Source organism: Siniperca chuatsi, linkage group LG13 (genome assembly GCF_020085105.1).
Source record: "Siniperca chuatsi isolate FFG_IHB_CAS linkage group LG13, ASM2008510v1, whole genome shotgun sequence".
Taxonomy (NCBI): domain Eukaryota; kingdom Metazoa; phylum Chordata; class Actinopteri; order Centrarchiformes; family Sinipercidae; genus Siniperca; species Siniperca chuatsi.
In genome coordinates this window covers 26,906,572-26,932,930 of record NC_058054.1, presented here as the reverse complement: position 1 = coordinate 26,932,930, position 26,359 = coordinate 26,906,572, and the positions used below count along the sequence as shown (strand labels likewise).

Below are 26,359 nucleotides of genomic sequence, written 5' to 3'. Positions count from 1 at the left end.
GTGAGGGAGATGCCACCACCAGCACTCCAGACAGGGAGAAGGCCCCACTAGCATTCGCAGAGACTGATCCGGCACGTTGTTCCAACGCATAGGCTATTATCAGTGACCAACGGATCAATATTATGGGGGGGCAATCATGCTGTTGTTTGATCAAGGACAGATATTTTATGAAGATGAAAAATGGAGAAACCATTCGTAGGTCATGGTTACTGTACTCACTATCATTTGAGTCAGTCTTCTGTTTCTGCTGTACCCTATTTGGCAAGCAACGTCAAAGTCTCACTTGCGGAGGTTTCAGAATGTGGGAGTGACTCACTCTCACACTCCAGGATCATGAGAAGTCAAATGCGAACTGTTCCAACATGGATGGTGCGAGCTGGAAACGCGCTTGAGAATGCACAGTGCCATTGACGGCACTTACCAAGAAATGCAAATGCAGGGGAAAAAAAACACTGGAATGATGTCATGAAGAGGTTCATTGCCATAGTCTGTCACCTTGCAGAACGAAACCTTGCTTTCCGTGGCCACAATTCCACCCTACATCAGAATCAGAATCAGAAATACTTTATTGATCCCCGTAGGGAACCTCTTTGTTACAGTAGCTCGTCTTTACGTCAGTGCACACAGGAGAAAGTACTAGAAAACTATATGATACAATAACTCCATCAGCTTGAAGCGCTTGCTAATGCCTGTGATGGCAGAGATGAACCAAATAATGAACCAAATAATGGCAACTTTCCAGGTCTAAAATAATGGGGAGCAAAGAAAGGTGTGTGCTATGTATTATATGTTGCTGTGTGTTATATGTTTTTAGTGTGTTGCCTTTTATGATCATTTTAACTTATGTGAAGTTTCTTCAAGTACCCTGAAAAGTGGTCTATAAATAAAATGCGTTATTATTATTATTCTTGTTATTAGGCGACAGCTGAACGGTTCAGGAGAGATGTTTTCCTTCCACTAGTGGTCTCTGCCATCACAGGCATTAGCAAGCGCTTCAAGCTGATGGAGTTATTTAACAGTCTGTTAGGCTTCATTTATGGAAGAGAGGAAATGAAAAAGGTCATCCAGAGTTGCACACCGAAAGACAGCTGCGTAAACATGGAGAGAACACTTGGCAATGTGGATGCTGAGGATCTTTTGTGCGAGGTGTCGGCTGCAGTCAGCGCTGTGCCTGGCGAAGAAACCACTGGCCTGCAGATTCTTAGCTACATTTACAGCAACAATTTAGTTGAACTGTATCCCAACCTCAACATTACTCTAGGACTCATGGTAACAGTGCGTGTGTCTGTAGCGACTGGAGAGAGACTAAAGTTCATCAAAATGCATCAACCAATAGGTCAACCATACTCCAGGACCGTCTGTCAGCTTGGCATTTCAACTGAGCGTGAGGTAACAGATCGCTGGACAAAGATGAACTTATTAGAGCATTCTCAGCACTCAAGCATAGGACGGTGACGTTCTAGACAGGACTCTTTCAGATCGAATCAACGGTAAGTCTTTTAACACATTTTTAGCAGAAATAAAGTTAGTAATATCTAATAAAATAAACTACATATTTCACTCAATGTGAATAGGCAGCGACTCACTTCTTCTTTTTCCATCAATTGTAATTTCTCTCTCCCGCTTGGCTTGTCCATGATGCTGAAAGTGCACATAATAAAGTTGAAGTACAAAAATATACAATTATTGATGCAAATCAACTTTAATTCTCTCTTTTATTTTCTCTTTTATGTTCTTTTTTTTTTTTTTTGGGGGATTGAAACGGGCCCTCAGATGCTTAAGGCCGCCACTGCTAGAATTCAAAACATCTTCCACTGTTACGGACCAGTCAGTTAGGAGATAATTGATGTTTTTTTTGTTAGTGGATTTTTTTTCTAATAAATATCTGACCATAGAAGACGCATCTCGCCTGGATGTATTATCGAGTTCTAGTTCAAAGGAGGATTTAAGTAGACTTCTAGTCTCAACACTTATCTCAGTGCTATTGGCTGACAGCCAATGAGGACAGCCAACTGGCAATCAGCTGTAACACACACACAAGCACACACACACACGAGCACACACACAAGCACACACACGCACACACACACACACACACGCACACACACACACATAGTCCCGCCCATCTACACCTGCTGCCGGGTGGTCTCGTGCGTCCCGCCGGCCAGAGGCACAACCGTCCAGCATGAGAGAGAAGTGGGCCGTTGCCAGGTAAGCTAACTGAACACTATTTTCTGCAAGTTTTTATTTTCTAGTATTAATGGGTGTAAAGTAGTAAGTGTAGTTCTGTAGATATGTAATAAGGTGTAGCCTACCACCAACTATTAAAATTACTTTACTAAGTTTTCCAACATGAAGCAACATTGTTTCATAGTTTCAAATAACTTATGCTACTAGCTGGTCAAAAACAACCGTTTTAGAGGTATTTATGTTGACAAAGTGTTCGCTTATTATCCCTTTCTAACTTATATTGGCGTTATATAGACAGTCACGGCAGATTTAAAAATGTTGTAAATTGGCAGGCTCAGTGTGGTGAAGTGCACCTACTGATTATTTAGCCAACAAAAGAGAAAGAGCGACACAGAAAGACAAACGGGGAGAGGTGGAGATAATTCTGTTAATAATCCTTAATTCCGTTTAAGCTTCAGTTTCTCCTTGCTGCTGCTGCCTGTCCCAGCAGGGGTTGAGCCTCGAGTAAGCTAGCGCCAACAAGGTAGAGATACACTGCCTTAAAAACGTTTAACTCCGTTTGTATATACACTTCTTATTTTGAGACATTTAGTTAACACAAACTCAGGTTATTCTCAGTAATTACTGTATAACATAAATATATTGCAGATACTTTAGCATTTGTGTAGTACTTTTTAAGATTAGGCTACTATAGCTCTTGAGCAAGGGTCTGAGCCAGTGCATTAATTCCCAACCTTCAAATGACTATTGCTCAGTAAAATACAAAATGTTCCTAGCACAGCTTCGTTAGCTTGATTTGACACTGGTTTGTAGAGGTTGCACACTGATAAAAGTGTCTGCATCGCTGTCAAGTGAAAAACATTATCTCCAAATTTGATGATTTTCAGATCAGTTGAAGAACTCTATTAAATGTTTTTGGAAGCCCACTGTATTACTTAAGGAATTCATTGTTACCAAGCCTAATGTTGATTATGAAAATTTTACATTTTTGAGATACATGGTTTTCACTGGACAAAATGCTATTAATGTAATTTTTCTTCTTTTCCTGACTTTAATTCACGTTGTTGATTTGGCTCATTACAATTGGCCCCACATCCAAAATCACCGCCATCACCACTCCCGCCCCCTGCTATGCTGGGGAAGGGTTAACCCTAACCCTTTAAAATGAAAATATGATGCCAATGTCAAAGTAAATTCTTTTTGAACCACTTGGCAAAAAATGTTGGGATAATTCGCAGATAGTCACATATTGAGCACATGGTAGTCATACTCATCAGCCCACATGGTGGTTGTGACTGTCTATAGCTGGCAAACAGATGGCTTACACAGATTAACAGCCTCATGAGCTGATCAGCTCAGTGTACCCACTGCTTTACTGACTGGTTAACTGACTGACTGACAGGCCGATATAAGCTCTACTCAGCTTTTATTTTTTAGGAGTGAGAAAAAAGTTATTCATCCTAATTGATTACTGACAGGCTGGTTGGCAAATGTGTTTCCATTCATTTAAGAGATGATGTGACAACAGACTGGATAAATAGAGAGCTGCCTGACTGACAGTCTGCAAGACTGGAGGCGGGGCAGATTAAGCCCCCGCCTCAGGCTGACAAACTGGATGCCTTGTTTGAAGGAGTTAGGGCAGAATAATATGTTGTCCCTCTCCTTCAGTTTGGATGGACTGGTTTGTTAAGATGACTTAGAACAAAGTTAATCCGAGACCCTTTTCTCCTGGCTGACCTGAGGCAGTGGGTCAATAACATGACATGATACAGTTTGTTTAGCTATGGGGTATACTGCTGGGATTACATGCAATATTTATTAGGGGGTATTGCTGAAATACCTTGATAACTAAAGTTTGATGTAAAATCTGATCAAATAAATTGCAGTAGAGAAGCATACACCAGCCACCTGGGTTTTTAACTCAGACAGGCAAATGGTGACCTGGAAATAGAAGCCCTCCACCCCCTTGTGAACATGTTTGAGCCCCCGCTGTAAACTCTCCTGACCCATATCTATATTAAACACACAGCCTCCATGCCTATATACATACAGCTGACTCTGCAGGGTGGGAAATTAACCCAAAGAGTGGTGTATTTCACATTTATCTTTATTTCAACACCAACCCTGGAATTCCTGTGATACACAGAGGTGTTTTGCATCAAGGATCCCTCCAATTTGGTTATCGAATAGCTGTTAGAAAGTTCTGCGCCTGAGGCAGGGTGTTTTACAGTTGAACAAATGTAATTCAGACTCCACAACAACATCTACTCAGCTGTCGTGTATACTCTGCAAACTGACATGCTGAAGAGTGTTGTTAACAACTGAATCTGCTGGATAAACAATGATGATGACACTGTTTCTAAAATACCTTGAGGGGGTTACCTTATGGCCAACATTATGAATGTATTGTTAGTATTTTATGTTAAGGGGTTCAAGCCCTGAAGGGGCAATTTTTAACAGGCCATGCCCCTCACACCGTAAGTCAGAATGACTTGAAATTTCTCTCACAAGTCCAGCTCAATGTGCTCTACAAAAAAGCCTCTTGGACCACTAAAGTCCGCCTAACTAGATTTTCCACCATTTTGAATCTCCTCCTAAACCATAGGTCCGATTGTTACCAGATTTTCAATGAATCATCATTGGACAAAGCTTATCAAAAGTTGCATGAAGCATGTTGATGTCTTATTTAGTTTTCACAGTACCTGAAACATACCCTGAAAGTTTCATTCAAATCAACCGTTAGTGGGCGCTACAAATGCAAAAAAACTGGGCGTGGCTTAACACAAATCAGGCTATAAATCAGGCATTGTTTGTCCAATCATCACAAAACTTCCAGGATATGTCCACATAAGAACCTGACACATGCCCTGGAGGTTTCCTTCAAATCAACCGCTAGGGGGCTCTACAAGGGCAAAAAATGGACAAAGGCATAACACAAATCAGACTATGAATCTGAAATTGTTTGTTTTCTTCATTCTGAAACGGTGTAGTCCCTCATTCGTCCAGGAGTGTTCTATCGTAGAAAAGGTTTCAGTCGTAGTCCGGAAGTCCCATCCGGAAGTCATTCTCAATGGGTCATTGAGAATGACTTCCGGATGGGAGCCGAAACGTCTTGATTCTGAAAACAGTGTCCAGATGACTACGACTGAAACCTTTTCTAGGTTTTCTTCAGTCTATTTGTGAAAATGAAAAAAAAGGGAGATTTCACTGCTTTTGTCACATTTAAGCCACATTTGATGATACAGCAGCTGTTACAGTTTTCGACATTTAGTTAAAAGAATAAACATGAAACCATGTGATCACAATAATTGACAGTATACTTAATATATACTGTAAACATAAAACCTAATCCAACTAGAAATATGATCCAGGGTTGCTTCCAAAATTATCAAAAGACTGATTGAGACTGTATGTGCCAGACAGCCAGTCTGGGAGACATAGCAGAAAGTGGAGGCTACACACATGCACGCGCACGCACACACCCACACACTCAGAGCAGCTGTGGTTAAAGGAGAGTCTTATACATCAGGCGGCCGTGTCAGACAGTTGTCTCTTGATTTAATAGATTGACAGAGTGAGGACTAAGGCTGAGGGAGCAACAGTTAGCAGTAACAGTAACAATGACTCAAGGTTGTTGGAGTTGAACTGGGAGCAGCAGGGACAGCAGAAACACCAACAGCTGAAGGAAGATGAAGTAGGACAGAGCAGAGAAATGTGTATGTGACGGTGCCAATATATTGAAAATTATGCAGATTTTGTGTATCTTTAAAATTGAGCAGTTTTATAGTGACAAATCAATTTTCTTAAAATGATAGTCTTGTCAGAGTGGACAAAGGTGTGAAGGTGGTCCAAAAACCACCTTGCTCTATTAATAGCTGTGTTGAATTATTACTAAACACTGCACTGTTTGCAATCATCTGCACTCTGTAGGAGTTAAACTGACTAAATCTCAAACAGAAAAAAAACATTTATTGTCTTCAAACATAATGCAGGTTGGGTTAGGCATGCCAATACAAGACCAATACTAATAATGTTTATTGAATGTTCATTTATATAGGAACAAATACATAGCACGGTGCAAAGATGGTTAGATGGTTCTATCTGCAGTAACATGTAAATTGCAATTCATACAAAGATAGTGTTGAATAAATGTGTATTGGTCTTGGCTATAGCATTTATCAGGTCTTTGTTGGGCAATTATTGCTCACAACTTGGCGTTACTTCACTTTTGATGTTTTTATGCCTTATACTGCATTACATCTGTTTTGTTAACTATTGACAATATATTGTCTATTGCGTATAATTTATGCAGCTCTTCTTAAAAAATAGTTAAATCCATTGGAATATTCTTTTATTGTTGTCCTTACAATGCTTGTTTTACTTAATATTAATAAATACTAGAAAATTCAGTTCAAAATGAAATACAACACTGAGATACAGTATAGTACAGTGAGATCTGTAAGATTCCCGCTATCAACTCAAATCCATTTCTACTGCTTTGTGTTGTACAAGCTGTCATTATTGTTACAGTAGTCTGGCTGGGGGTTTAGCTTTGATTGGTTAATCCTGTAGTTCAATGCAGTATACCTTTATTTCAGTGTGGAACTGTGAAAAAAGTTGTCTGACAAATTGTTCTCTTTTCTTGTCCACTTTCTCCTCGCTCTCATTTTCTCTCTCTGACTCTTTCTCTCTCTCATTGTCTGTCCTGAAGCAGGATGGAGGAGTCGGACCTGCTGAAAGAGAGACTACAGGCCATCACTGTAATATCTTACTCTCCTCTGCTCAATATCTGCTCAAGTGAAACACTTCTGTTGGGGTTTTGTAGCCATACCTATAGTATCTGCTACAGTAAACTAACCTAAACATTCATTAAAAAATAACTTATATTACATATATCTGCATCACTCTGTTGACTTTACCTGTAACCTTCAATTTATTGGAATCTATTGTAATGGTACTATAAATTCACTAATTGTGAATTTTCTAATTGTAACTGTTTGTCTTTAATGTAACAGGAGAAGCATCACATTCAGGAAGACATTAGACAGAAGAAACTGGAACTGGACCAAGAAAAACTCAAACTACAGCATCTAAAGGTTGGCTACATTCATTTACAATTAAATATTGTTTCAATAAGTGTATAAATGGTCAGCAGTAACATCAGATGAAGTACATGGTAAACCATTTGGATGGATGGGTATTATCTCTTATTAGCATGAATAATCTCTCTGTCCATCTGTTACTGCACAAATGTTTATATTGTTATTCTTCCTGTGACCTCTACATGCACTGTGGTCACCGTTAACTATCTGACCACACTGATCATCTATATGCTGTTACATGCACCCATTTAGTGAAAGCAGAAAACCTGAATTACATTTAAAGAGATCGTAATCCACATTATTGAACCCTGTGTTCTGTCCTTTGAAATCATCAGAAAAAGGCTCTGAAAGAGCAGTGGCTGCTACAGGACTCAGCTTCCCACAATGCAACAGATTCTCCACGGCAACAGAGCCTATTGTCTGACCAGCAGCAGACCAGAGCACTGCAGCTCAACATCCACAGGTACAAAACACAGACAAACACACACCACAGAAACACACACAGGCACACACATATCAATATGACTTATTTGACCTGTTGCTAACCTGCACTGTCTCTCTGACTCATTAGGATAGAAATGGAGGTGGAGTCTCTGGAGAGAGATGAGTCTATGATTTCCACCAATGAGAGCTTCATCCTCAACAGACTGAAGGCTGTGGAGAAAAGTCCAGAGGACATTATCAAGGTACACACACACACACACTGTCTCTCACAGGCACACACACAGATGTATTTTTGTGCTTGCATTATGTTGCTTTTATTGATTTGTGTCTGTCTGCTAGGAGGCCCAGGACAGCTTTGTTCCTGGTAAGTCATGGCATAATTGTTTGGATTTTTTAACCAACACCAAAGATGAATCTATGTTAACAGTTATGCTTTCTTTCCCACAGAGCCATTGCAGGTCACCACAGTGATCCCTGATGTCCTAGAATCCCTCTCTCCGCCAGCCAACAAACACTCTGAACCAAACCCACCAAGAAAGAGTGAGATCAATTTTTTCAAAGATTTTTACACATTCCTGTAAAGTCATTGAATTTGCAGTGTATGAGTTTTGATATACAAGGGTTCACAAGTTCAGGGTTCACTCATAGTCCTGTAGTTTGATGGTATAGAACCTTAAAGGAATACTCCGCTGAAAACCCGTGTTTTAGTATGAAACACCATTTGAAATGTGTCTAAAAAGCTTGTAGCTCGCTCCCTTACAGAGGACAGCAGCCGTTTACCTTTGCCACTTCCCGCTCGACAAATGTAAGCTCACAAGACTAACATTAAACTGAAGTTGTGTATTTAGCCATATTCTGGCAAAAATATGTGTTTAGAACATATTGAGCAAACTGATGGACAGCGGAGAGGTTATTGTTCTGCAGAAGTGTTCTGAGATGTTTCTATGGACATTTTGATACTTTTTTCCCATGAAAATGGGCCAGCATTGGAATCCACTGTAATTTTTGTAAACTGCTCTGAATCCAAGCCGTCCACATCACCTGTTCTCTGTGACGAGGCAATCTACAAACAGATCAGATAGGGTGTGAATGTTAGAAGCATGAGTTTTCTAAGGAGATCGGTCTGCAAGTTTGGCACACAACAGCGGAATTGGTTGAGTTGGTGCCAAAGGACTAATAAAGGTGGGGATATTTAAAAGCATTTATTGGTACACAGACAACCCACCATGTGATGTATATTACAAATCTGGGGCAAATATCTTTTGGGCTCTATCTTCAAGGTAATATCTTCAAAGTAAGCGGTGCCAGGTAGGTGTGAACATTTGAGGGCCTGTTCTACCTCTGCACAATTGTCGCGTTTTCCCCCGTGAATAAAGAGGATTGTTTAAATATGACTGCAAAGAAACCATCAACTCCAAATTTGGTGTACCCATTCTTCCTGAATAAGCTAGTGATGCTGGACAAGGCTTCACCTAATGACTACATAGTCCCACTGGCAGATTTCCAGATAGACCTGGTTTGTACATAACCAGGCTTGAATACCAATTTTGAATATAGTACCTTTGACTTAAGATCGTCTGTTGATCGCCAACTTTGAGTTGCATATGATGTTTACAAGACATAGTTATTATTATCCCTGTATACATGATCTTAACAGTATCCATATTTCTGCTGATCTGTGTGCAGCTGTCTTTGCGTCCTTTGCGCCACGCTATCGGTTCTGTACTGACTGAGTTACCTCAACAGCTGATGATGAATCCAGTTTGTAAATACTACTACAGTTACAACTGGGATGAATTCAGCTTTTCCATCTGAGTTTATCCTCCTCATTACCCATGTCAGACTTTCCATTTCAGCGCGTAGATCATTTAATTGTTTATCAATCTATTTTTAGTTTTACTTACTAACTAACACCTATACAGAGTTGCGGGCGCGCCTGCAAACATGGCAGGCAGTGATCAGAACCCAGGATAAGGTATTTACATGCCACAGTATCCTGGTTTCCATCCGGGCACTGCAGCCTGTATATTTGGGCTTTCTCAAAAACAGGATTAGGGTTCAAAGTGGTCATATTATGCTCATTTTCAGATTCATAAGTTTATTTTGCGGTTGTACCAGAATAGGTTTACATGTTTTAATTTTCAAAAAACACCATATGTTTCTCATAATAATAATAATGATAAAACTCTATTTATAGAGCACTTATCAAAACAAAGTGCAAAGTGCTTCACAACCAGAGAAATAAAATACCATAGCGAGAAATAAAATACACAAAAGCAATAAAATAAACAGCCAGTGCAGTGCCAGATATGCCCACCCAGTGCCTCAGTCTATCTAAAAGAATGCCATGATCAATTGTGGAAAGGCAGCACTTAAGTCCAGCAGCACAAGAATTGAGCACATGCCTGCGTTTGCATTCATTAAAAGGTCATTAGTGACTTTGAGAAGGGCTGTCTCAGTGCTGTGGTGCTGACGGAAGCCAGATTGGAACTTTTTAAAGGTATTATTGTTTTCCACAGCAGCAAGAAGCTGCTTAGATACAAGTTTTTCGAGAATCTTCAAAATATAAGACAGTTTGGAGATTGGGCGATAGTTGTCCAGGAGGGTGGGATTAAGCCCAGGTTTTTTTAGGTCTGGTTGGACACAAGCAGTTTTAAAGTAGTCTGGTAGCCAGTAGACAGCGAGCTGTTTAAAATAATTAGCAAAAGGGGCGCAATACAATCCATAACTTCCAATAAAAACCTAGTTGGGATTTTGTCCAGAGGGTTGGAGGATACTCTCATAAGAAACATGATGTCTGCGAGTTCAGGCAGAGTAACAGCAGAAAAATTGCTCAAAGAATCCCTGAGCGGGTGATCTCACTTCTATTCGATCTTTGTTGAGAGTTGCACATGCAACACAGTCTGCCTTTTCTGAATATAATGAAACTATATGACACTCGGCTTGTGGTGCTTAAAGTGCCAAAAGAAAAATACATTTGAAAAACTCAACAGCAATGTCTCTTTCCAGAAGTCATGACCCGGTTACTCAAGATAATCCACAGATTTGTTGAGAGTAGTTTCATGTAGGAACTATTTTCGTTCTACCGATAGTTCCTACATGAAACTGCTCACAACGAGGCTCCAAAACTCAGCAACTCACACCAAAACAATCTAGATGGATAAATAGCACTACAGATAAGATTTTGGGGTGAACTGTCCCTTTAACCAGATTTCTGAAACTGGGATATGGTGTTTACATGCGCACACAAAATCAGGATACTTCTATAAACCTAAACCTAACCAGTATATCTAGTGCGCATGTAAACACACACATTATCTGATGATGATTGAGATAGCATATTTAGGAGAGGCTGCTATAGGCTATGTACGAGACGTAAACGTGCAGTACTGGTAATACCTGCTTAAATGATTTCTGCTATCACTGAAGAGTGAACTTTGAGGACTTTGGGGATAAAGCGTTGTCATGCCCTTTTTAGAAAACCTTTACTATGGGAGCAGCAGCTAAAGCTGCAGTAGTCATTGCCTATAATGGAAGCAACCTGACTGATGTAATCATATACAGTATACTTATGAGATTTGGCCAACATAAACTGATATTAACATTCTGTATTCACTCTGTCTGTCTTCCTTCTGTGTCTCAGCTCTGTTTGGCATGGAGATCAATGTGACTAAAAACCTGTTGACTGGGGAGAGGACTGTACTTTCTACTGCAACAGTTCCCCTTGAGGAGTTAAACCAACACGCCGGGCTCAAGGTTTATGACGATAGCAGGAAGTGTGTTTATGCCCTGAATTCACAAGAGGTATTATCATTGTTATCAATACTAATATTATTATTAATAACCTTTATTTGAGCAGCACTTTCCAAAACAACGTTACAAAATAAAACAACAAACAAACCTAAACATTAATACAGCAAAAATACAAAGTAGAAGTTAAAAGTTACGGGGCACAAATAATGCAGAGTTGCAAGTTTATAAAAGGTAGTTTTTAGATTTTAGTTTTAGTTTTTGAGATGGAAGTCACTGAGGTAGCAAGTCGAATTTCAGCAGGAAGACTGTTCCAGAGTTTGGGGGCCTAGACAGCAAATGCACAATGTCTGTTAGTATTAAGTCTAGACTGGGGGACTGCTAGCAGAGTTCTGTTGCAAGATCTGAGGTTCAGTGCAGGTACATATGGGCACAAAAGCTCACAAATGTATGCTGGAGCCAGATCATGGAGTGAAACCTTAAAATCCATTCTAAAATCTACTGGTGGCCAATGCAAAGAACCTAAAATTATCTACTAGGAATTATCTACTGTAGGTAATACACTGACTATGGATAAGTACAACCTCACTTTAAAATACCTGAACTATCCCCTTAATTCCTTTCACATAAAACTCAGCAAAGATGGGAAATACTATCAAATTATTTATTTAAACCAGTATGAATATTACTTGTATTAAAGTTAGGCTATCGAATAACATATCAATTACGAATCACTCATTAGATCTAGCTCCGATGCACAGAGAGAGAGAGAGAGAGAGAGACCCGTATCAAAATACCGGTAGCCTATTTTAGAAAGGATGAAAGTCGAAGGTTACTGTTATTTCAACTTGGATTGATTTTCATGAAAAACTGTTTTGATTCTTTTGATCGGTGGACCATTACGGACTAAAGGAATATAAATAATCGAGGAAGGGACACATATTAGGACTTTATGACAGCTTCAAAGGTGGGAGACAAAACTTTGTTTTCGTCTCTCTTGTTTACCAATCCGGTAAATCTGAATGAATTATACATCGGTGTTCATAGTTCCCGTAAAATGAGTTGAACGACTGAATTGTGGAGAATCTAAGCAATCTAACGATGTGAAGCATGTCCATATTGACAAAAGTTTAAACATTTATATTTTTTGTTATAGCTTGTTCTAAACAGCTTAGAACAAGCTTCTTTTCTAAGTCCTGATAAAAGTTTGACATGGTCACAGCTGTCTCAGTAAGCACATACTGCTGCGTATTTTCTTTTGGACGCTGTTTTGCAGATTAACTCTTTGTGGTTTAGGTTGCCAATTTTTATTACAGAAGATTTGGCAGACCTCATCCCAAACAGCCACAGCTTCTTCTCCTGTCTCCCACATTCACTTTCTTGGATAGCGTGTGAAGAGGGGCAACGGCCGTTAACAGTAACAAAAATTTAAAATTAGAAATTAGTCAACTTATTGGTTGCATTTGAAGCAGGACGTTTTACATCCAATCACAGTAATGATGTTAACAAATAAATCAGACAATGTACAGGCAATTTAGTGATCTCCCCGCAGATGTGGTCTTGACCGGTCTTGAAATAAAATCCAGAGTCCTCTTTGTCTGAGACTGAGACAAGGCCGAGTAAAAATGCGGCCGATTCCGAGACCAAGACCTTTAAAAAAAGGTATTGAGACCGGTCTCGAGACCAAGACCGATCTCGAGTACTACAACACTGCCAAGCAGGATTATTTCAGATTTTAGTTCATTGAGTTGGAGGAAGTTATTAGACATCCAATGCTTGATGTCAGACAGTTCTTTAAGGATGTCAGACTGCTGGTGGATCCAGATGTTATGGAGACATAAAGTTGCGTGTCACTGGCATAGCGATGAAAAGTAATAGATGATGTAAAAGTAACTTCCAGCAGTGACCACTCCCTATTTCGTTTTCCCAGGATCAACTGCTTTTTCTGCTTTTGCCATTTACCTCTCATTGTGTTCTCCTAATAATGGCCCATATTCCTTTCTACTTTTAGGAGTCACATGACCAGAGCTGTTTGTCTGAGCTGTCAGCCAACGAGGTGGAAAAGTTGCTGAGAAGCGCCACAGTGCATCACCAAGTAAACCACCAAAACTACCACCAAAATCACAGCAGAAGGCAGGAGCATTGTTTTTACGACCACCAAGATGAAAGAGACAGAGTGGAGGGGTGTGACCTCAGAAACCAGGGAGGACATTATGGTAATCATCTCCTCAGAAACAACATAATGGAGAAAGACTTTAGCTGTAGGGAAAACTGGCAGAGAAAACCAGGGGTAGAGCATCGCTATGGTCACCAGGAAAGCCATTATAGAAGGCAGGAAGAGAGAAAGAACCACAGCAACCTGAGCGAAGGTCATCGCCTTGGAAACCACAAGGGGTTGGGACATCACTATGGTAACCATAAAGATAGTCACTACAGTTCCTACCAGGTGAGAAACTGTCACAGTGTTCGGGAAGATCAGCCTGCGAGCCACCACGCCAACAGCATCATCAGAAGCAATAGTAGGGTCAATGGAGGCACAGTCAATGGCTGCACTCCTCTCAGATTACATGACCAGGAAGTGTCTGCCTATCAACCACAGCTCTGCTACACTCCAGCCAATTATATTCCTCTTAATGATTACATCAGTGTGGACGAAAAACTTTATTGCTACACTCCAACGTCCTATCACAGCCACGATAGAAACCCACCCACTGCTTTGTACAGTGGCCCCACCCACTCTGACAGAGTGCCCTCGCCCCTCTACGGAGATGACACCCCTTTCACTATCCTCAAGGCAATGGAGACCACTGAGCCAATCACAGCCATCTTCATGGGCTTCCAGACGGCGCAGGATAACAGTGGGCAGGGTCAGGAGTTTGAGGGCTCCATGAAGGCAGAGCTGGTCATCATTGAGGACAACGAAGACAACGGTGATGACAGCAGCATGACGGAGAAGAAGAGCCATGCCCAGCTTGGGGCCAATAGTTACCCGACAGGAAGTTCAGCCAACGGAAACATGGGACGTGTGGAGGGAGATGGAGACAGACGGACGGAGAGATGGGTGGGACCAGGTATCAGAAAGATCCGGAAAAAACACAAATCCTGCTGTACTGTCTGCTAACTGGACTAACTAATGCATGCCTGAGTGTATCAGCCTGCTAACCTAATGATTAACTGCAAACAAATTTATTTTACATTTGGTGCTTGAAAATAACTGACCTGCTATGACACTCTGAAAACAAGGCTGGATGTTAGAACACACTGACTGACTCCTCCACTGCATTTTTAAAACTGAAGATCTAAAATCAACATCAAAGCCCCACTCTATTCCATACATGGATAATTAGTTTGTTACCATTTTGTTAATGAACTATTAGAATTGGGAACAGGTCTATTAAATCTTAAGCTTGATTTATGGTTGTGCGTTAAAGGGGTTACAGCATAAGCTATGCAGTAGATGACATCGGGACTCGTGTTGACTCCTTGCATCAAGCATAATTCCAGCCTTACCCATCCTGGAAGCTCCACTAATCAATATGTTTATATTAAATGAATCAAATGGCTAAACGTAATTAGCGATTAACCCACGATGAATTATCAACAATTCTGTGGCTCAACCTAACTGTATGGTTAAGTCTCAACACTCTCATCAGCAGGCAGCTCTTTTCGGCAAGAAACCTCTGATAAACCCACTATACCATACCCGCTCAGCACCAAACAGCGGACAACCAAAGTTAGTGAAAAAGATCCAGATATTTTTCTCAGGAGTTGGTGGAGACCATAAAAGAGCTAAAAGGAGACTGAATATTAGGCTTACATTGATCAGGTGGACAGAATCACTACTCCAAAGAAATGCTTGTTTTGCTCTCTGTCTACTGAATGTGAAAATACGCAATTATTTGCTAATATATTGGCCTTAACAACTTTGTAAGGTTATAATATGCCCCCAGGTGGCCAAAACAATCTATTAATGCAGCTAAAAAGCAATACTCCCCAAATATGTATTATTGGGATATCAAATGTTCACCCCCTGTACACCTGAAAGATGGCACTAAAAAGGTTGTACTTTCATCCTCATCCAAGGGAACATTTACTATGGTCACCTTGAATTCAGTAAGTAACAGTGAATTTGAATTGTGAACAGAAAAAAATATTAACAAAAACCACCTGCAGCATAATGCAATTCTCTGCTGTCTAAATAAATATATATTCTCAAATAATACATATTATACTTTAAATGAATAAATGCATATGTACAGTGCAATAGGACCATTACTAACTATATACAGAAATTGTCTTAAGTGATTGTGCAACACAACAATGAGACGGATCTGTGTAAATGTTCAAAACATACAGTAGAGTTATTAAACTTGTGCACTGGGTTAGAGTCCAGTGAACTGCTCTCCTGTGGCTCCCTCTGCTGGTGTAAAAGTGTTTTGGTGACCTAGTTCATAATAATGAGCAGCTATATGACTCAGAGTGGCAGCAATGCTGGACCTAGAGATAATGAAAAACTCTATATTTCAGCTTAAACTATACAGAATGTCAATGATGACCTCAACAGTGTTTTTTAAAACAGGTGCTTTTGTAGTATTGTATAGAGCTGTATACTGTAGTACAGTGGTTTCCAAAGTATGTTTCAGAAACACATATTGGTACCCAGAAACATTAAAGCAAATTCAATTATTTCACCTGACTAATACTGCTAGTTGTTAGCCGAATAAGATAATCAAATTGGTATAAAAATTGAGATCTTCATTAAATGGGTTCTGAGATACAATGCAGGTTTCATCTTGGTTTCTCTAAATAAAAACCTTGGATCAACACCGTGTCAATGAAAACCAGTAATTATGTTATGTGACACAATGTAACACTTGTAAAAACATAAAAATGTACAGTAAAACTTGACACATGGGGGAAAAGGCAAGGCACCCTTAATTATTTACAGATTCAAAATATCTTACTCTATCAGAATTATATTAGAAAGCGTATGATCAAAGACAGAGTTTTTGTAAAGAACTTCATGTTTTATTTGTTTAGTTTCGACATTAGCTTTTTTTCCCAACTGCTGATGCTTTTCACATTTTTATACTAAATACAAGTGTTTGAACTGTGCATACTGTATGTTTGTCTACAGTGTGTCAGATGATGAGCGTGTGTAATGATGACACTAATAAACCTTTGTTACTGATTGATGTAAACAGCTCGTTCTGAACTGTCTAACCCTCAACGCAACACAACACTTTGTGACTGTGTGTGTGTGTGTGAGTGTGTGTGACATTAATCATGTATGATGTGAATCAGCTCAGATGTCCCCCACAGAGTTATGCTGGATATCAGTCTGTGTTAGTTTATATTGCACTAATAATATACACTGATGTCATCTCATTATACCACTGTGTGTGTGTGTGTGTGTGTGTGTGTGTGTGTGTACACAGATACTGACATTGTTATTGTTATGGCTGCAGGACAGAATCAGTCCACAGGGTACATTAACATCCCCACTAGCACCTCCAGACGGCTCAAAGAAAAAAGACACTTTGTATAGCTGACAAAGCAATCTCAACTTTTTTGCCAACTGCTGTTTCCAAGGTTGTTACCATAGAACCATTTCAGAGGGTTCGTTTAAAAGAACCCTTGGGGTTCTATGTTGCTAAACAAAACGGTTCTATATAGAAGCTTTTAAAACAGGGTAGTCATACTGATCCGCAAAGGGTCAGTGTGGCTGCAGGTTTTCATTCCAACCAAGCAACAACACACCTGATACAACAAATCCTGCTCCTGCTTGGTTGGAATGAAAACCTGCAGCCACGCTGACCCTTTGCGGATCAGTATGACTACCCTGTTTTAAAGGTTCAATCAATATCCCAAACCTTTTATTGCCTTAGTGCCTTGGTTGGCCACATTTTTTTTTAATAATTCTGCAGAATTACCATGATACTAAGTTAATTTAACAACCACTAGTAATTTAAATAAATTAACCAATAGCCTAAAATATTTAAAACTTCAATAACATACAGTAAGCCCTTTGCCAGTACCAACCTATTGTAGATTAAGAAAAAGAGAGATGGTTTCAAATTGACTGTATTGATCACCAAAAAGTAGTTTCACCATATAAAAACATTGAATTACACAATATAAATTGTAGGCCACATTAAAAAAAATTATGTGCATATGAGTGTGCATTTCATCTGTTTGGGGTACTCCACACTAAACAGGAAATACACCTCAAGCTGACACTGCAGAGCCTGTGGCACATCCATTTCTGCACTTTTGGTGACTCCATGAGCCACCAAATGATGCTGGGTGTCATCACATTGAGAACATCTTGAAGATTTAGCTCCAAGTCCTGGCCAAAACGCAACCTCATTTCCTGATGCATCTGCAACAAACACAAACAATAAGTATAACATTAAAAACTGATGGTTGCCAAGGTTATTTAAAGAGAACTAAAATTAGACTAAAGCTAAATGTGATAATACGTTTTGGTAAACTTTGATTAAAACAAAAGTATACTTATAAAATAAAATTGTACCTGTATATAAACCAAATTACTTGGCCCCAAACGTAACTATCATAAAAAATAAAATAAAATCGAAAGTAACCTGAAGACTGAAGTTTTGTCTCTTGACAATGGCCAGTCTGAGCTAAGTGGAGATTTTTTAGAAATAGAATGTCAACATCAGCTAGTACATTTACCTTATCTAGCAGTGAATATTTTCTAAAGAAGAGGTGTAGATGGATTTTTTTTGGATTAGAACGTGAAATCTTTCTCAAAAACCTCTTCTGAACCACAACTAAGGGGGGTAATAAGGGAAATGAGAAGGATGATGACCAAAGAAAAACTTTTTTCAATATACCCATCATCTTCCTGGGCTTCTTGCATACATGCTCTATATGTTTTTCCAAATTAATTTCTACATACACAAAACACGCAAACAAGCCTAATCATGTTTGCAAATTAATGTATTTAAAACCAGTCTTGGAATGTAACTAAGTATTTAAAACCAGTGGTGGAATGTAACTAAGTACATTGTTCAAGTACTATACTTAAGTACAAATGTGAGTTACTTGTACTTGTCATTTCTTTTCATGCCACTTTCTACTTCTACTCCACCACATCTCAGAGGGAATATTGTACTTTTTATTTCACTACATTTATCTGGCAGATTTAGTTGTTAATGACTTTACAAATTAAGATTTTTACACACAAAACACATGAAGAGCTTATAAAATGTTATGTTTTGTTATAAATTAAACTCCCCAAAGTTTATACAAGTACAGCTGAAACGATTAGTCGATTAATCAGTTAGTGCACTGACGTAAAATTATCAACTAGTTTTAAGGTTTAAGTCATTTTTCATGTAAAATCATTTCATGGTTCCAGCTTCACAAATGTGAAGATTTGCTGCTTTTCCTTTTAATAATTTTAATGTATTGTTAATAATGTTGAGGTTTGGACTGTTGGTGGACAAAACAAGCATTGTGAAGATGTCACTCTGGGCCCTCGGTCATTGCAACGACAGAATTTTTAGAAACCAATCAATCAATTAATGGAGAAAACAATCAGCAGATTAATCCATAATCAAAATAATCATTAGTTGTGGTCCGATACAAAACAGTTCAAAATTAGCTCCACCTCAACCAGCTACAACAGTAAAATCCTGCTTTTACATTAATGCATGAGTAATAATCAATTCATATTATATATGAATGTATAATAGTCACAGGGGACATTTGCTTTTAATACTTTAAGTACAGTTTCCTGATTATACTTACATACTTTTACTGAAGTAACATTTTTAATGCAGGACTTTTACTTATGACAGTATATTTACAGTGTGGTATTAGTACTTTTACTAAAGTAAAGGATCTGACGTACATAAAAATGCATATTTGAAAAACATTTACTTTATCTAGCAGTGAATATTTTCTAAAAAAAAAAAGTCAAACCGTAAAGCTAATAACTTTTCTAATGTTAAATGGTGCAACAAACCTCATAAGACAATGAAGGAAACTGCTGAACCTACAAAGGATCTGTCACAGCCTCTACCGCCACATGCTATCAACATTTTGAAAATAACCACATGTTTGAGTATTGAAAATATAATTTCAAGAAAAATGAGAAAGAATTGCTGGGGATGTCACATTAAACATCCAAGCCAGACACAGTATGACTGTCTATACGGCGCCTCTTGGTTTTACTGTGAGACTAGTTTTGCATACATACGCATTAAGATATATACAAAGAATTTCTCAAAAACATTGACAGTTTTAGACACTACTTTACATATTTGTACAGAAGTTGACAAGATTATTGGCATTGTTGAAGTGACACTACATGGCTTTCTAACAGAAACCAACATTGAACAGAGATTAACGGAAATTCGAGAAACACTCAAACAATAAAATATGAATCTGCCATTATCGATGCTGTGTATCTGGGACAACAATTACTGTAGAAAGTAAAATGTGTGCTAATGTTAAAAGAAAGATATTTTCATAAAAGTGAGTTGTATGTCATATTATTTAAAAAAGATAGATATCTACAGTGGTGTGAAAAAGTGTTTGCCCCCTTCCTGATTTCTTATTTTTTTGCATGTTTGGCACACTTAAATGTTTCAGATCATCAAACAAATTTAAATTTTAGTCAAAAATAACACAAGTAAACACAAAATGCAGTTTTTAAATGAAGGTTGTTATTATTAAGGGAAAACAAAATCCAAACCTACATGGCCCTGTGTGAAAAAGTGATTGTCCCCTAAACCTAATAACTGGTTGGGCCACCCTTAGCAGCAACAACTGCAATCAAGCGTTTGCGAAAACTTGCAATGAGTCTTTTACAGCGCTGTGGAGGAACTTTGGCCCACTCATCTTTGCAGAATTGTTGTAATTCAGCCACATTGGAGGGTTTTCAAGCATGAACTGCCGTTTTAAGGTCATGCCACAGCATCTCAATAGGATTCAGGTCAGGACTTTGACTAGGCCACTCCAAAGTCTTCATTTTGTTCTTCTTCAGTCATTCAGAGGTAGACTTGCTGGTGTGTTTTGGATCATTGTCCTGCTGTAGAACCCAAGTTCGCTTCAGCTTGAGGTCACGAGCAGATGGCCGGACATTCTCCTTCAGGAGTTTTCGGTAGACAGCAGAATTCATGGTTCCATTTATCACAGCAAATCTTCCAGGTCCTGAAGCAGCAAAACAGCCCTAGACCATCATCACACTACCACCACCATATTTTACTGTTGGTATAATATTCTTTTTCTGAAATGCAGTGTTACTTTTATGCCAGATGTAATGGGACACAAACCTTCCAAAAAGTTCAGCTTTTGTCTCGTCAGTCCACAGAGTATTTTCCCAAAAGTCTTGGGTATCATCAAGATGTTTTCTGGGAAAAATGAGACGAGCCTTAATGTTCTTTTTGCTCAGCAGTGGTTTTCATCTTGGAACTCTGCCATGCAGGCCTTTTTTGCCCAGTCTCTTTCTTATGGTGGAGTCATGAACACTGACCTTAACTGAGGCAAGTGAGGCCTGCAGTTCTTTGGATGTTGTTGTGGGGACTTTTGTGACCTCTTGGATGAGTCGTCGCTGCGCTCTTGGGGTAATTTTGGTCGGCCAGCCACTCGTGGGAAGGTTCACCACTGTTCCATGTTTTCGCCATTTGTGGATAATGGTTCTCACTGTGGTTCGTTGGAGTCCCAAAGCTTTAGAAATAGCTTTATAATCTTTTCCAGTCTGATAGATCTCAATTACTTTCTTTCTCATTTGTTCCTGAATTTCTTTGGATCTCGGCATGATGTCTAGCTTTTGAAGATCTTTTGGTCTACTTCACTTTGTCAGGCAGGTCCTATTTAAGTGATTTCTTGATTGAGAACAGGTGTGGCAGTAATCAGGCCTGGGTGTGGCTAGAGAAATTGAACTCAGGTGTGATAAACCACAGTTAAGTTATGTTTTAATAGGAGGGGCAATCACTTTTTCACACAGGGTGTGGTAGTTTAGATATTGTCACTTCCTGTTTTATTTTTTAGTATGTTCCTTCCCTGGTGTATCTTGTGGTTTTTACTTCCTGTCTTTGTTTTCCCTCCAGTTTTGATTGTTGGTCCTTCCTTGATTGTTTGCACCTGTGTCTCGTTGTTACTTGCTTGCATACCACCACCCAATAAACACTGTAGTCATCCGGCTACTTCACCCTGATACCACTTCCTGTTCATCTGCTTTTGGGCCCACATACCACTAGACAGCACATATGACACAGGGCCATGTAGGTTTGGATTTTGTTTTCCCTTAACCTTCATTTAAAAACTGCATTTTGTGTTTACTTGTGTTATCTTTGACTAATATTTAAATGTATTTGTTCTGAAACATTTAAGTGTGACAAACATGCGCAAAAAAAAAAAAGAAATCTGGAAGGGGGCAAACACTTTTTCTCACGTGTGTGTAATATTCATGCCAGTTTTAGATTTCTTAGCACTGCTGAAGAAACACTACCTACAGACTACACAATTGGTCACTCTCTCTCACACAGTCAGGGGAAAAGGAATCTGTTAACAAAAACACTTACTAGTAAGTACACAATACTTTTTATTACATTATTTGCTTTTTGTCTCATATCATGATTTGGCAAATCAAAATCGTGTGCATATGCATAATAGACTGTCTATTAAAAAATACAGTGTCCTTTTAACTTTGATAATTCCAGTATAGATCACATGAAGAGAATAAGACACTCTTGTTTTACATCCTGCATCTGACTTTGTAGAAAATACAATTTTATTTATGAACATATCACAATCCTTCACTAACATGTTGGGATATGTTTTAAACCTAAACAGCAGTTTTTCCCCTTTTATTACTTTCAGAATAATCAACCACACACACACACATCAAGAAATGCATACATCAATTTAGCAACTTCTGTGATCTTATATGGGTTTTCCTGCTGGTGGTGGGGGCCTTGGGAGCTAAATGGCTCCAACACACACATATGCCCACCCGCTCCCCACACACGCACGTGCGTGCACGTGGAAAAGGTTTCTTTTATATTCTTCTACTACATACTGTATAAGTGAATACACATCTATTTTTAGCTAATATTTTGCTTTTTGTAGGCTTCTTCACTTAGGATGGTTGTTTTGCTTTTGTTGATTAACAGCAGTATTTATAGACTCATACACTGTATCTGAAAATTGAAAAATCCAACCTGAAACCTCTGTGATGCTTCATCCTACAATATACTAGGTGAAATTTGTGAAGTGTAACTCAAGTCATTTCTGTTTTCACCATTTTGCCTTTGAGCACATTTTCAGTCAGTGTGAAACTTGAGCTGCACAGTGTAATGCTGTTCTGACGACTGTATGTGTGTTGTGTGTGCCAGGTACAGAGGAGAAGTGAAGGAGGAGGGTTGATCCATCTGACATGTGGGATATTTCAGTAGTTTCTTTGTGTCCTGCTGTGATCCCTGACTGACAACACTGATCAGTTCATCATCAGCCTGCTGCTCAGCCACTGCTGACTTCTTATATCAAAGCTTCTTTATTAGGTCACAGGTGGGATTGTTTTCCAGGGTTGAAGTTTTGGCATTATTGCAGTATCATGGGTTGGTTAATAAACCCATAATCTTCCAATGATCATTTCAACTGATTTTTTTCCTCTCCATTTTTCTGCTTCATCCACTGTCTCTGCCCAACTTGACAAACCGCCAAAGATGAACACGTTGCATCTTCCTCTACTCATTTTTCTAATGTTGCTTTGTTCTGTGCAACCTTCATACTTTTCTTTGTTTGTAAGTCAGCTATTGACCTTCAACATTTGACTCATTGTCCTCGTATTGATGGAAATGCCTGATCATCTTTTTTTTTTCTCTTGGCAAGACGCCTAGGGTGTTAAAAGTATAGTTGTTTGTGATTCTAATCTTGGCAGCACACCTTCAACAATAGTAGATGCACTGTAGGGAAATTGCATCTAGGAATGGCAAAATGTGTTCATGTAACCTTTAAACTATGCTACAACAAGAAGGATTTAGTGTAGAGAGAAAAGACTTTGGAAATGTTCTAACTAGGGAGTCTGATATCTTTGGTCTAGTCAGGAATCAACTCGTCAAAAAATAAAAGATGAAAAACTATTCTGCTGCATGTAGTAATTTAACATTATAGAATAATATTAACTCTGAGTCTAATCACCATTAACAAATGACACCATCACTGAGAAGGTGATCAGCTTCTACAGGCCTCTTCACTGCATTTTACATTGTATGCCTTACCAATTGTGGTTTGGGGAAATTTGATGGATTTACATAGCACCAAGTTATCTTCCTTGTGTCTTTTGAGTTTGTCAGGGTGTAAATTAATTAGTTTAACAGACTTTGTGTCAGGGTTTCTTTGTTTGCTTTAGGAAACATTAAAACCCATCCAATGTATCATCCTAAACCCAGATGTGTAATTTCTGGCTGGGAGAGGGAGTGTTCCCCCCACATTTACAGTTGGAATTACGAACTAAAATTTCTCTTAAAATCTCAAAAAATGTCCTATTACTGTCCAGCTGTGACAATCCAGATGAGACTAGAAAGGAGCACAAAAGGGCAGCAGCAAGTGCTTAATGGGTTTTTTGCCCTGCTGGGGTCTTACACAGCCTGAGAAGAAGATCTGACAGACTCTACTCTATTGCATGTTGTTTGGGTTAAATAAAATTTATAATAATTTAAAACTGACTGTTAAAGGGAGACTATGTAACTTTTGCTGAACAGCAACTACTATGGCCACAAGTAACAATTACGAGGTGATGGTAAATGCTAAAACAGTTTAATAGTAGCATATAGTGGGTATGGAAAGTATTCAGACCCCTTTAAATTTTTCACTCTTTGTTTCATTGCAGCCATTTGCTAAAATCAAAAAAGTTCATTTTATTTCTCATTAATGTACACTCAGCACCCCATCTTGACAAAAAAAAAAAACAAATGTAGAAATTTATGCTAATTTATTAAAGAAACTGAAATATCACATGGTCATAAGTATTCAGACCCTTTGCTCAGTATTGAGTAGAAGCTCCCTTTAGCGCTAGTACAGCCATGAGTCTTCTTGGGAATGATGCAACAAGTTTTTCACACCTGGATTTGGGGATCCTCTGCCATTCTTCCTTGCAGATCCTTTCCAGTTCTGTCAGGTTGGATGGTGAACGTTGGTGGACAGCCATTTTCAGTCTCTCCAGAGATGCTCAATTGGGTTTAGGTCAGGGCTCTGGCTGGGCCAGTCAAGAATGGTCAGAGTTGTTCCGAAGCCACTCCTTTGATATTTTAGCTGTGTGCTTAGGGTCATTGTCTTGTTGGAAGGTGAACCTTCGGCCCAATCTGAGGTCCTCAGCACTCTGGAAGAGGTTTTCTTCCAGGATATCTCTGTACTTGGCCGCATTCATCTTTCCTTCAATTGCAACCAGTCGTCCTGTCCCTGCAGCTGAAAAACACCCCCGTAGCATGATGCTGCCACCACCATGTTTCACAGTTGGGATTGTATTGGGCAGGTGATGAGCAGTGCATGGTTTTCTCCACACATACCGCATAGAATTAACGCCAAAAAGTTCAATCTTGGTCTCATCAGACCAGAGGATCTTATTTCTCATAGTCTGGGAGTCCTCCATGTGTTTTTTTTGGCAAACTCTATGCGGGCTTTCATATGTCTTGCACTGAGGAGAGGCTTCTGTCGGGCCACTCTGCCATAAAGCCCCGACTGGTGCAGTGATAGTTGACTTTCTGGAACTTTCTCCCATCTCCCTACTGCATCTCTGGAGCTCAGCCACAGTGATCTTTGGGTTCTTCTTTACCTCTCTCACCAAGGCTCTTCTCCCACGATTGTTCAGTTTGGCTGGACGGCCAGGTCTAGGAAGAGTTCTGGTCGTCCCAAACTTCTTCCATTTAAGGATTATGGAGGCCACTGTGCTCTTAGGGACCTTGAGTGCTGCAGAAATTCTTTTGTAACCTTGGCCAGATCCATGCCTTGCCACAATTCTGTCTCTGAGCTCCTTGGACAGTTCCTTGGACCTCATGATTCTCATTTACTCTGACATGCACTGTAAGCTGTAAGGTCTTATATAGACAGGTGTGTGCCTTTCCTAATCAAGTCCAATCAGTCTAAGTAAACACAGCTGGACTCCAATGAAGGAGTAGAACCATCTTAAGGAGGATCAGAGGAAATGGACAGCATGTGAGCTAAATATGAGTGTCACAGCAAAGGGTCTGAATACTTATGACCATGTGATATTTTAGTTTTTCTTTTTTAATAAATTTGCATAAATTTCTTTATTTCTGTCAAGATGTGGTGCTGAGTGTACATTAATTTATTTCTTCTCCTGAAAGTTTCATAGTCTCTTTAATTAAAAAGATGCTACAATACAATGTATGCTTATAAAGGACAGTGTTCTTGTTAGTCAAGTTGCAAATACAACATTATGTATTATAAAGTATCAGGTCTCTGTCTGTGAAACTAAATGTGATTTCAAGTAAGGATAGTTCATTAATAATGCAGCAATTGTTGATAGCATTTCTAATTCTTTTTGTTGGATTACTATGGAAAGCATGATAACCATCTTCATCATACTGTGTTTTGTGCTAGATTGATATAGTTATTTAATGATGTCACAACCTCTGACATGCTTAAACCCCATTTGAAGAGAGAAGCTGGAGAATTACTCTTAATTTACCAAATTAAAATCTGATATTTATATGATAACTGGTGGAAAACCTATTCCATTCAGGAAGTTATCACTGCAAACTGAAATTATGATTAATTACTTTTAGTAAAATTTCCCCGCTGATAGACAACATGTTTGTGTCTGACCATCAAAGTGTTTCCTGACAGATAAACAGACCGTGAAGACACACAGTTGA

The 26,359-nt window shown here is 39.0% G+C and overlaps 1 protein-coding gene across 3 annotated transcripts; it reads left to right on the top strand.

Moving 5' to 3' along the window:
• The first annotated feature begins 1,758 nt into the window (after nt 1-1,758).
• On the top strand, nt 1,759-23,031 carry palmda (palmdelphin a). Of its 3 annotated transcripts, XM_044218630.1 has the most exons (10): nt 1,759-2,211; nt 6,902-6,950; nt 7,206-7,286; nt 7,628-7,755; nt 7,864-7,978; nt 8,076-8,100; nt 8,184-8,276; nt 11,380-11,540; nt 13,498-14,557; nt 22,859-23,031. In XM_044218630.1, exons 1-10 carry the CDS (start codon nt 2,186-2,188, stop codon nt 22,873-22,875), a joined length of 1,755 nt encoding a protein of 584 aa, XP_044074565.1. In that variant the 5' UTR covers nt 1,759-2,185; the 3' UTR covers nt 22,876-23,031. The 3 variants fall into 3 exon arrangements, with proteins under 3 accessions (XP_044074565.1, XP_044074564.1, XP_044074563.1); XM_044218629.1 differs by lacking the exon at nt 22,859-23,031 and having other exon boundaries at nt 6,905-6,950; nt 13,498-16,681; XM_044218628.1 differs by lacking the exon at nt 22,859-23,031 and having other exon boundaries at nt 13,498-16,681.
• The last annotated feature ends 3,328 nt before the right edge of the window (nt 23,032-26,359 follow it).

What these genes read in the sequence shown, in the direction of transcription:
- palmda (XM_044218628.1), top strand. Translation starts at nt 2,186, where the DNA reads ATGAGAGAGAAGTGGGCCGTTGCCAG. An exon ending in AGAGACTACAGGCCATCACT is followed by an intron (nt 6,951 to 7,205) that starts GTAATATCTTAC and finishes TTAATGTAACAG; the next exon opens with GAGAAGCATCACATTCAGGA. An exon ending in ATGCCCTGAATTCACAAGAG is followed by an intron (nt 11,541 to 13,497) that starts GTATTATCATTG and finishes TTCTACTTTTAG; the next exon opens with GAGTCACATGACCAGAGCTG.